The sequence below is a fragment of the Artemia sp. Qi Xiang Cuo genome, chromosome 5 (genome assembly GCF_049724085.1).
Source record: "Artemia sp. Qi Xiang Cuo chromosome 5, ASM4972408v1, whole genome shotgun sequence".
Taxonomy (NCBI): domain Eukaryota; kingdom Metazoa; phylum Arthropoda; class Branchiopoda; order Anostraca; family Artemiidae; genus Artemia; species Artemia sp. Qi Xiang Cuo.
This window is the reverse complement of record NC_142798.1, coordinates 60,067,906-60,080,142: the sequence shown is the minus strand read 5'-3', so window position 1 is coordinate 60,080,142 and position 12,237 is coordinate 60,067,906. Positions and strand designations below refer to the sequence as shown.

Sequence of the window (12,237 nt, the reverse complement as noted above, 5' to 3'; positions counted from 1 at the left end):
AACAGCGAGGTATTCAATAGTCGTTCTTTTGCGTGCTATTAAAAAAGTTTACCATTGTTGCATCTCTGACCGATGAAAAATCTAAAAAATTCCTCTGGTTTCACCTCTTAACTTAAACAGCGAGGTATTCAATATTCGTTATTTTCCATTATATTAAAAAAAGTGTACCATTGTTGCATCTCTGACCAATAAGAAATTTAAAAAACTCCTCTGGTTTCAACTCTTAACTTAAACAGAGAGGCATTCAAAAGTCTTTCTTTTCCATGCTATTAAAAAAATTGTACCATTTTTGCATCTCTGACCAATGAAAAATCTAAAAAACTCCTCTGGTTTCACCTCTTAACTTAAACAGCGAGGCATTCAAAAGTCATTTTTTTCCATGCTATTAAAAAAAATGTACAATTGTTGCATCTCTGACCAATGAAAAATCTCAAAAACTCCTCCGGTTTCACCTCTTAACTTAAACAGCGAGGCATTCAAAAGTCGTTCTTTTCCATTCTATTAAAAAAATGTACCATTGTTGCATCTCTGACCAATGAAAAATCTGAAAAATTCCTCTGGTTTCATCTCTTAACTTAAACAGCGAGGTATTCAATAGTCGTTCTTGTCCATTCTATTAAAAAAATGTACCATTGTTGCATCTCTGACCAATGAAAAATCTGAAAAATTCCTCTGGTTTCACCTCTTAACTTAAACAGCGAGGCATTCAATAGTCGTTATTTTCAATGCTATTTAAAAAAATGTACCATTGTTGCATCTCTGACCAATGAAAAATCTAAGAAATTCCTCCGGTTTCACCTCTTAACTTAAACAGCGAGTAATTCAAAAGTCGTTCTTTTCCATTCTATTAAAAAAATGTACCATTGTTGCATCTCTGACCAATGAAAAACCTGAAAAATTCCTCTGGTTTCAACTCTTAACTTAAACAGCGAGGCATTCAATAGTCGTTCTTTTCCATGCTATTAAAAAAAATGTACCATTGTTGCATCTCTGACCAATGAAAAATCTAAAAAATTCCTCTGGTTTCACCACTTAACTTAAACAGCAAGGCATTAAAAAGTCGTTCTTTTCCATACTATTAAAAAAGTGTAACAATGTTGCATCTCTAACCAAAGAAAAATCGCAAAAAATCCTCTGGTTTCACCTCTTAACTTAAACAGCGAGGCATTCAAAAGTCATTCTTTTCCATGCTATTAAAAAAAATGTACCATTGTTGCATCTCTGACCAATGAAAAATCTCAAAAATTCCTCCGGTTTCACCTCTTAACTTAAACATCGAGGCATTCAATAGTCGTTCTTTTCCATTCTAATAAAAAAAATGTACCATTGTTGCATCTCTGACCAATGAAAAATCTAAAAAATTCCTCTGGTTTCAACTCTTAACTTAAACAGCGAGGCATTCAAAAGTCGTTCTTTTCCATGCTATTAAAAAAAATTTACCATTGTTGCATCTCTCACCAATGAAAAATCTGAAAAATTACTCTGGTTTCATCTCTTAACTTAAACAGCGAGGTATTCAATAGTCGTTCTTTTCCATTCTATTAAAAAATTGTACCATTGTTGCATCTCTGACCAATGAAAAATCTCAAAAAGTCCTCTGGTTTCACCTCTTAACTTAAACAGCGAGGTATTCAATAGTCGTTCTTTTCCATTCTATTAAAAAAATGTACCATTGTTGCATCTCTGACCAATGAAAAATCTCAAAAATTATTCTGGTTTCAACTCTTAACTTGAACAGCGAGGTATTAAAGAGTCGTTCTTTTGCGTGCGATTAAAAAATTGTACAATTGTTGCATCTCTGACCGATGAAAAATCTGAAAAAGTACTCTGGTTTCACCTCTTAACTTAAACAGCGAGGTATTCAAAAGTCGTTCTTTTCCATTCTATTAAAAAAAATTTACCATTGTTGCATCTCTGACCAATGAAAAATCTAAGAAATTCCTCTGGTTTCACCTCTTAACTTAAACAGCGAGGCATTAAAAAGTCATTATTTTCCATGCTATTAAAAAAAATGTACCATTGTTGCATCTCTGACCAATGAAAAATCTAAAAAACTCCTCTGGTTTCACCTCTTAACTTAAACAGCGAGGCATTCAAAAGTCATTTTTTTCCATGCTATAAAAAAAAATGTACCATTGTTGCATCTCTGACCAATGAAAAATCTCAAAAACTCCTCCGGTTTCACCTCTTAACTTAAACAGCGAGGCATTCAAAAGTCGTTCTTTTCCATTCTATTAAAAAAATGTACCATTGTTGCATCTCTGACCAATGAAAAATCTGAAAAATTCCTCTGGTTTCATCTCTTAACTTAAACAGCGAGGCATTCAATAGTCGTTCTTTTCCATGCTATTAAAAAAATGTACCATTGTTGCATCTCTGAACAATGAAAAATCTCAAAAATTCCTCTGGTTTCATCACTTAACTTAAACAGCGAGGTATTCAATAGTCGTTCTTTTCCATTCTATTAAAAAAATGTACCATTGTTGCATTTCTGACCAATGAAAAATCTGAAAAATTCCTCTGGTTTCACCTCTTAACTTAAACAGCGAGGCATTCAATAGTCGTTCTTTTCAATGCTATTAAAAAAAATGTACCATTGTTGCATCTCTGACCAATGAAAAATCTAAGAAATTCCTCCGGTTTCACCTCTTAACTTAAACAGCGAGGCATTCAAAAGTCGTTCTTTTCCATTCTATTAAAAAAATGTACCATTGTTGCATCTCTGACCAATGAAAAATCTGAAAAATTCCTCTGGTTTCATCTCTTAACTTAAACAGCGAGGTATTCAATAGTCTTTCTTTTCCATGCTATTAAAAAAATGTACCATTGTTGCATCTCTGACCAATGAAAAATCTCAAAAATTCATCTGGTTTCACCTCTTAACTTAAACAGCGAGGCATTCAAAAGTCGTTCTTTTCCATGCTATTAAAAAAGTGTACCATTGTTGCATCTCTGACCAAAGTAAAATCTAAAAAAATCCTCTGGTTTCACCGCTTAACTTAAACAGCGAGGCATTCAAAAGTCATTCTTTTCCATGCTATTAAAACAAATGTACCATTGTTGCATCTCTGACCAATGAAAAATCTCAAAAAGTCCTCCGGTTTCACCTCTTAACTTAAACAGCGAGGCATTCAATAGTCGTTCTTTTCAATGCTATTAAAAAAAATGTACCATTGTTGCATCTCTGACCAATGAAAAATCTAAAAAAGTCCTCTGGTTTCACCTCTTAACTTAAACAGCGAGGCATTCAAAAGTCGTTCTTTTCCATTCTATTAAAAAAAATGTACCATTGTTGCATCTTTGACCAATGAAAAATCTCAAAAATTCCTCTAGTTTCATCTCTTAACTTAAACAGTGAGGCATTCAAAAGTCGTTCTTTTAAGTACTATTAAAAAAAATGTACCATTTTTGCATCTCTGACCGATGAAAAATCTCAAAAACTCCTCAGGTTTCACCTCTTAACTTAAACAGCGAGGCATTCAATAGTCGTTCTTTTACATTCTATTAAAAAAAATGTACCATTGTTGCATCTCTGACCAATGAAAAATCTCAAAAAGTCCTCTGGTTTCACCTCTTAACTTAAACAGCGAGGTATTCAATAGTCGTTCTTTTGCATTCTATTAAAAAATTGTACCATTGTTGCATCTCTGACCTATGAAAAATCTGAAAAATTCCTCTGGTTTCACCTCTTAACTTAAACAGCGAGGTATTCAATAGTCGTTCTTTTCCATTCTATTAAAAAAAATGTACCATTGTTGCATCTCTGACCAATAAGAAATTTAAAAAATTCCTCTGGTTTCAACTCTTAACTTAAACAGCGAGGCATTCAAAATTCATTCTTTTCCATGCTATTAAAAAAAATGTACCATTGTTGCATCTCTGACCAATGAAAAATCTAAAAAACTCCTCTGGTTTCACCTCTTAACTTAAACAGTGAGGCATTCAAAAGTCTTTATTTTCCTTGCTATTAAAAAAAATTTACCATTGTTGCATCTCTGACCAATCAAAAATCTAAAAAACTCCTCCGGTTTCACCTCTTAACTTAAACAGCGAGGCATTCAAAAGTCGTTCTTTTCCATTCTATTAAAAAAATGTACCATTGTTGCATCTCTGACCAATGAAAAATCGGAAAAATTCCTCTGGTTTCATCTCTTAACTTAAACAGCGAGGCATTCAATAGTCGTTCTTTTCCATGATATTAAAAAAGTGTAACATTGTTGCATCTCTGACGAATGAAAAATCTCAAAAATTCCTCTGGTTTCATCTCTTAACTTATACAGTGAGGCATTCAATAGTAGTTCTTTTCAATTCTATTAAAAAAATGTACCATTGTTGCATATTTGACGAATTAAAAAACTCAAAAATTCTTCCGGTTTCACCTCTTAACTTATACAGCCAGGCATTCAATAGTCGTTATTGTCCATGCTATTAAAAAAATGTACCATTATTGAATCTTTGACCGATGAAAAATCTAAGAAATTCCTCCGGTTTCACCTATTAAATTAAAAAGCGAGGCATTCAATAGTCGTTCTTTTCCATTCTATTAAAAAAATGTACCATTGTTGCATATCTGACCAATGAAAAATCTGAAAAATTCCTCTGGTTTCATCTCTTAACTTAAACAGCGAGGCATTCAATAGTCGTTCTTTTACGTGCTATTAAAAAAGTGTACCATTGTTGCATCTCTGAACAATGAAAAATCTCAAAAACTCCTCTGGTTTCACCTCTTAACTTAAACAGCGAGGCATTCAAAAGTCGTTCTTTTCCATGCTATTAAAAAGTGTACCATTGTTGCATCTCTGACCAATGAAAAATCTAAAAAACTCCTCTGGTTTCACCTCTTAACTTACACCGCGAGGCATTCAACAGTCATTCATTTACCTTCTATTAAAACAAATGTACCATTGTTGCATCTCTGACCAATGAAAAATATCCAAAATTCCTCCGGTTTCAACTCTAACTTAAACAGCGAGGCATTCAAAAGTCGTTCTTTTCCATGCTATTAAAAAAAATGTACCATTGTTGCATCTCTGACCGATGAAAAATCTAAAAATTCCTCTGTTTTCAACTCTTAACTTAAACAGCGAGTCATTCAAAAGTCTTTATTTTCCATGCTATTAAAAAATGTACCATTGTTGCATCTCTGACCAATGAAAAATCTGAAAAATTACTCTGGTTTCTTCTCTTAACTTAAACAGCGAGGCATTCAATAGTCGTTCTTTTCCATTCTATTAAAAAAATGTACCATTGTTGCATCTCTGACCAATGAAAAATCTCAAAAAATCCTCTGGTTTCACCTCTTAACTTAAACAGCGAGGTATTCAATAGTCGTTCTTTTCCATTCTATTAAAAAAATGTACCATTGTTGCATCTCTGACCAATGAAATATCTGAAAAATTCTTCTGGTTTCACCTCTTAACTTAAACAGCGAGGTATTCAATAGTCGTTCTTTTTCATGCTATTAAAAAATTGTACCATTGTTGCATCTCTGACCTATGAAAAATCTGAAAAATTCCTCTGGTTTCACCTCTTAACTTAAACAGCGAGGTATTCAATAGTCGTTCTTTTCCATTCTATTAAAAAAAATGTACCATTGTTGCATCTCTGACCAATGAAAAATCTAAGAAATTCCTCTGGTTTCACCTCTTAACTTAAACAGCGAGGCATTAAAAAGTCATTATTTTCCATGCTATTAAAAAAAATGTACCATTGTTGCATCTCTGACCAATGAAAAATCTAAAAAACTCCTCTGGTTTCACCTCTTAACTTAAACAGCGAGGCATTCAAAAGTCATTTTTTTCCATGCTATAAAAAAAAATGTACCATTGTTGCATCTCTGACCAATGAAAAAACTCAAAAAATCCTCAGGTTTCACCTCTTAACTTAAACAGCGAGGCATTCAAAAGTCGTTCTTTTCCATTCTATTAAAAAAATATACCATTGTTGCATCTCTGACCAATGAAAAATCTGAAAAAGTCCTCTGGTTTCACATATTAACTTAAACAACGAGGTATTCATTAGTCGTGATTTTCCATAATATTAAAAAATTGTACCAGTGTTGCATCTCTGACGAATGAAAAATCTCAAAAAATACTCTGGTTTCACCACTTAACTTATACAGCGAGGCATTAAATATTCGTTCTTTTAAATGCTATTAAAAAAAATGTACCATTGTTGCATCTCTGACCAATGAAAAATCTCAAAAATTCCTCTGGTTTCACCTCTTAACTTAAACAGTGAGGTATTCAATAGTCGTTCTTTTGCATGCTATTAAAAAAGTGTACCATTGTTGCATCTCTGACCGATGAAAAATCTGAAAAATTCCTCTGGTTTCACCTCTTAACTTAAACAGCGAGGCATTCAATTGTCGTTCTTTTCAATGCTATTAAAAAATATGTACCATTGTTGCATCTCTGACCAATGAAAAATCTCAAAAACTCCTCTGGTTTCATCTCTTAACTTAAACAGCGAGGTATTCAAAAGTCGTTCTTTTCCATTCTATTAAAAAAATGTACCATTGTTGCATTTCTGACCAATGAAAAATCTGAAAAATTCCTCTGGTTTCACCTCTTAACTTAAACAGCGAGGCATTCAATAGTCGTTCTTTTCAATGCTATTAAAAAAAATGTACCATTGTTGCATCTCTGACCAATGAAAAATCTAAGAAATTCCTCCGGTTTCACCTCTTAACTTAAACAGCGAGGCATTCAAAAGTCATTCTTTTCCATTCTATTAAAAAAATGTACCATTGTTGCATCTCTGACCAATGAAAAATCTGAAAAATTCCTCTGGTTTCATCTCTTAACTTAAACAGCGAGGCATTCATTAGTCGTTCTTTTCCATGCTATTAAAAAAATGTACCATTGTTGCATCTCTGACCAATGAAAAATCTCAAAAACTCCTCTGGTTTCACCACTTAACTTAAACAGCGAGGTATTCAATAGTCGTTCTTTTACATTCTATTAAAAAAATGTACCATTGTTGCATCTCTGACCAATGAAAAATCTCAAAAATTCCTCTGGTTTCACCGCTTAACTTAAACAGCGAGGTATTCAATAGTCGTTCTTTTGCATGCTATTAAAAAATTGTACCATTGTTGCATCTCTGACCAATGAAAAATCTCAAAAATTCCTCTAGTTTCACCTCTTAACTTAAACAGCGAGGCATTCAATAGTCGTTCTTTTCCATGCTATTAAAAAAGTGTACCATTGTTGCATCTCTGACCAATGAAAAATCTCAAAAACTCCTCTGGTTTCACCTCTTAACTTAAACAGCAAGGCATTCAATAGTCGTTCTTTTCAATGCTATTTAAAAAAATGTACCATTGTTGCATCTCTGACCAATGAAAAATCTCAAAAACTCCTCTGGTTTCATCTCTTAACTTAAACAGCGAGGTATTCAAAAGTCGTTCTTTTCCATTCTATTAAAAAAATGTACCATTGTTGCATTTCTGACCAATGAAAAATCTGAAAAATTCCTCTAGTTTCACCTCTTAACTTAAACAGCGAGGCATTCAAAACTCGTTCTTTTCCATGCTATTAAAAAAGTGTACCATTGTTGCATCTCTGACCAATGAAAAATCTCAAAAACTCCTCTGGTTTCACCTCTTAACTTAAACAGCGAGGCATTCAAAAGTCGTTCTTTTCCATGCTATTAAAAAGTGTACCATTGTTGCATCTCTGAGCAATGAAAAATCTCAAAAACTCCTCTGGTTTCACCGCTTAACTTAAACAGCGATGTATTCAATAGTCGTTCTTTTGCATGCTATTAAAAAAATGTACCATTGTTGCATCTCTGACCAATGAAAAATCTCAAAAATTCCTCTAGTTTCACCTCTTAACTTAAACAGCGAGGCATTCAATAGTCGTTCTTTTCCATGCTATTAAAAAATGTACCATTGTTGCATCTCTGACCGATGAAAAATCTCAAAAACTCCTCTGGTTTCACCTCTTAACTTAAACAGCAAGGCATTCAAAAGTCGTTCTTTTCCATGCTATTAGAAAAGTGTACCATTGTTGCATCTCTGACCAATGAAAAATCTCAAAAACTCCTCTGGTTTCACCTCTGAACTTAAACAGTGAGGCATTCAATAGTCGTTCTTTTCAATGCTATTAAAAAAGTGTACCATTGTTGCATCTCTGACCAATGAAAAATCTAAAAACTCCTCTGGTTTCACCTCTTAACTTAAACAGCGAGGTATTCAATAGTCGTTCATTTCCATTCTATTAAAAAAAATGTACCATTGTTGCATCTCTGACCGATGAAAGATCTAAAAAATTCCTCTTGTCTTGATTTCACCTCTTAACTTAAACAGCGAGGCATTCAAAAGTCGTTCTTTTCCATGATTTTCTGCCATTTTTACCACTAAGTGACAAAACCAAGGGAATGAAAATTCTAAGATATCCAATCGATTGTTTATGGTCTAAGCCGGAAATGAGAGGTTTTTAGCTCCCTCCTCCATACACATCTTTTGAAAAGCTACACCAGGGTTGTATTTTCTGCTATTTTACCCACTAAGTAACACAACCAAAAGAATGAAAATTCCAAGATAACCAATCGATTGTCTATGGTCTAAGCCCAAAATGAGAGGCTGTTAGCTGCCTCCCTCAATACCCATCTTTTTAAAAACTACACCAGAGTGATATTTTCTATCATATTTGCCACTCAGTAAAAAAAACAAGAGAATGAATATTCCAACATAGCCAAGCTAATGTTAATGGTCTAAACCCGAAATTAGAGGCTATTAGTTTCTTCCCTAAGTTCAAATAACTTGAAAAGCTACACTAAGGTTGTATTTTCTGCTAATTTACCCATTTGGTAGCAAAACCAAAAGAATGAAAATTCAAAGATAACCAATCGATTGTCTATGGTCTAAGCCCGAAATGAGCGGCTGTTAGCTCCCTCCCTCAATACACATCTTTTGAAAAACTAAACCAGAGTGATATTTGCTGTCATTTTTGCCACTAAGTAACAAAACCAAGAGAATGAAAATTCCAAGATAACCAAACGATTGTTTATGGTCTAAACCCGAAATGGGAGGCTGTTAGCTCCCTCCCTCCATACACTTCTTTTGAAAAACTACACCAGAGTGGCATTTTTTTTTTTTTGCAATGTAAAAACCAGTCTGGTTATCTTTTTTTTTAGCAATGTCCATGTGTATGGTTGTTATCATGCCAGCTTTTTAAAATGTCCACGTGTAACTCTAATGTCACAGGCATAGGTTTTTCTTGTAGGGTTCATATCTTTTACACTTTTGAGCTTCTTGTAGGCGTGAATGTAGGGTTGAATGTAAAAATGCTTGCCAGCTTTTTTCGCAATGTCCACGTGTAACTCTAATCTCACAGGCGTGAATGTATGGTTGAATGTAAAAATGCTTGCTAGCTTTTTTCGCAATGTCCACGTGTAACTCTAATCTCATAGGCGTGAATGTATGGTTGAATGTAAAAATGCTTGCCAGCTTTTTTCGCAATGTCCACGTGTAAGTCTAATCTCACCGGTGTGAATGTATGGTTGAATGTAAAAATGCTTGCCCGCTTTTTTCCCAATGTCCACGTGTAACTCTAATCTCACAGGCGTGAATGTATGGTTGAATGTAAAAATGCTTGCCAGCTTTCTTCGCAATGTTTAGGAACCGGAGGGGAATCCCCGCTCGTTTGGAAAGGTACCAAAGGGACATAAGCAAAACGTGTTTAATCACGTGTAGAGGTCCCATAGAATAACATAGGAAGGAACATAGGCTCTTATAATAGCATGGGAGGGAACATAAGCCCTTATAATAGCATAGGAAGGAACATGGTGCCATAGAATAGCATGGGGGGAACATAAGCTCCTTGAATAGCATAGGAAGGAATATAGCGCTATAGAATAGCATGGGAGGAACATAAGCCCTTATAATAGCATAGGAAGGAACATAGTCAGCTAGAATCCATAAGTACATGCTCTGGAAAGATGCCAAGGAACGTAATCTCCCCAAATAGCACGGGAAGGAACATAGTCGGCTAGAATAGCACAGGAAGGGACATAATCGGCTGGAATAGCACATGAAGGAACATAATCGGCTAGAATCCATACGATGCATTCTACTTGCAATGCTGGAAGCCACCAACGAGGCCAGTATAAAATATAAAGATGTTTATCTTTTTGATATGTTTGAACGGAGGGTCCAAAATGATGCACTTAGGCCTGAGCCCACCCAACAGACTGGGTAGGACAAAAGAAATCCTTTAACTGACATGTTTATTGAAAAGCTTCCAGTTACCACTGCAGTTTGCGTGAATAATTTTTTTGTTTGGAGGGCTCAAGACCCGTCCCTAGGGTTTACAGTCTCCTTATTCCCCAAACTATATATGTTGAACATATTCCCCTTTTATATATGTTGTCTTTTTCAGGGATCATTCAGGATATGGTCTTAAAGTGACGACACTAGTATCCTAAGGCAAAAAGTGATGAGAATGTATTCCAGACCCGGTGTTTTATTTGCCACCTAAACACTAAGTTGCAGGTTTTTAAGTCGTTAATTCTAAATACTACTACCACCACTACTGCTAACAACTCACCGCAGCACCAAAGCCGCCTGAGGCCAACACAGCTACACACGCTCCTTCTACACCCCAATCTATTCAGAGCTTCCCTTTTTACACCCGCCCACGAAGTTCCCATTTCTTTTAAATTTTTCTTTATGACGTTCTCCCACCCCAGACGAGGACGACCTGCTTTCCGTTTAGTCCTAGACGGTTGGCTGAAAAGAAAAATCTTCAACAATCTGTTAATTCTAAATACGGATCTCAAACTTTAATATAGGCATTCAGTAGGTAAGCACGTAAGAAATTAACCAGCGTCAGTAAAGGCTCATGGGCCATAGATCGAAAAACAAACCTTTAGGATTTCAAAAATTGGTCTGATGACAAAAGTAAAGATACTTCAAATTTTTCCTTTGTCTCCATTCATCCTGAAAAGATTTAACCCTGTTGCAATTGAGTTTGACATACATATTGTAAAAACGTAACAGAATTTAAATAAAGCAAAATAAAAACACAAACTCATAAGCTCAGTTAATTTTGTTTTGTTGTTCTGAGCCCTGATTAAGTTTTTCACCCTCTCTCTCTGTTTCTGGTAATGGAACTGAAGTTACAAAAAAAATCACATTATAGCGAACTTGTGTATGAAAAAAAATTAATCTACCAAAGTCTACTTAATATGCATTCTTGAACTTACAAGAAAAGGAAATTCTCCCTGGACTGCCTCAGCCCCTCCAACAATTTTTTCCTGCAACGGAACACAATCCACAAAGAAAGGCCATAGAAGGCAAACAATTAAAATAATCAGGGACTTAAGTTGCATTTTCATTAAGACTCCTTTCTACTGAAAACAAAAGATTTTGGAAGATAAGAAACTGTCTATCTTGAGTAAATACTGATATCCATTTTTGTTTTCATAGCGTGCACGAATTCCTATTTCCCTCCTTTTTTTCTGTTTTTTACATGATATCTGATCATAAATTATTCAAGGGGGCAATACTGAGACATTATAAACAAGCTAATATTGTGCGACATTTGATATTTAATTGTTTAACAAAGAAACACCGTAAAACAAATATTGTTGGGATTTCAAACCGAACTTCAGGTGTAAAATCTTCAACTAAAAGATGAACTTTTGCATTGATGATTTATTCCGTTTTTCGTTTCACTGATGCACCCTAATATACTTTGCCAATGAATAGGGCATCTGCAAAAAAAAAAACTTTGTTGGATTTATCCACACAGAAAAAATAGAAATTTAAACACTAAAAGCATTAAAATCCCTAATAATGGAAAGTTGCCTCCCGAAAAATGTCTGTTTACTTCCCAATAACAAATGCTATGTGTTAGCAATAGGCAATAGCCTTTTCTTTTTTGAATTAAATGAAAAATACAAGTTTTTTAACTGAAAGTAAGGAACGACACTAAAACTTAAAACGAACAGAAATTATTCTGTATATGAAAGGTGCTGTTCCCTCCCCAGCGCCCCGCTCTTAACACTAAAGTTTGACTCTGTCACAACTCTACTTTTTAAAATAACAACAAACTTTAGCATAAAGAGCGAGGCGTTGAGGAGGGGACAATCCCGTTTCATATACGGAAATATTTCTGTTGGTTTTATGTTTTAATGCTGCTCCTCACTTTCAGTTAAAAAAAGTAATTTTTGTATTTATTTATTTCTGAACGTTTTTCGAATAATGCAGGTTTGAATTTGGCTCAC

General features: G+C 34.5%; 1 protein-coding gene across 1 annotated transcript in view; it reads right to left on the bottom strand.

The window, feature by feature from the left end:
* LOC148952336 (trypsin-1-like) overlaps positions 1–11,340 on the bottom strand; it is a 177,350-nt gene extending 166,010 nt beyond the window's left edge. The window contains exon 1 of the mRNA XM_089088633.1: positions 11,215–11,340. Within this exon, the coding sequence (XP_088944759.1) occupies positions 11,215–11,340 (126 nt within the window). The remainder of the gene's footprint in view (positions 1–11,214) is intronic.
* Between the last annotated feature and the right edge of the window lie 897 nt (positions 11,341–12,237).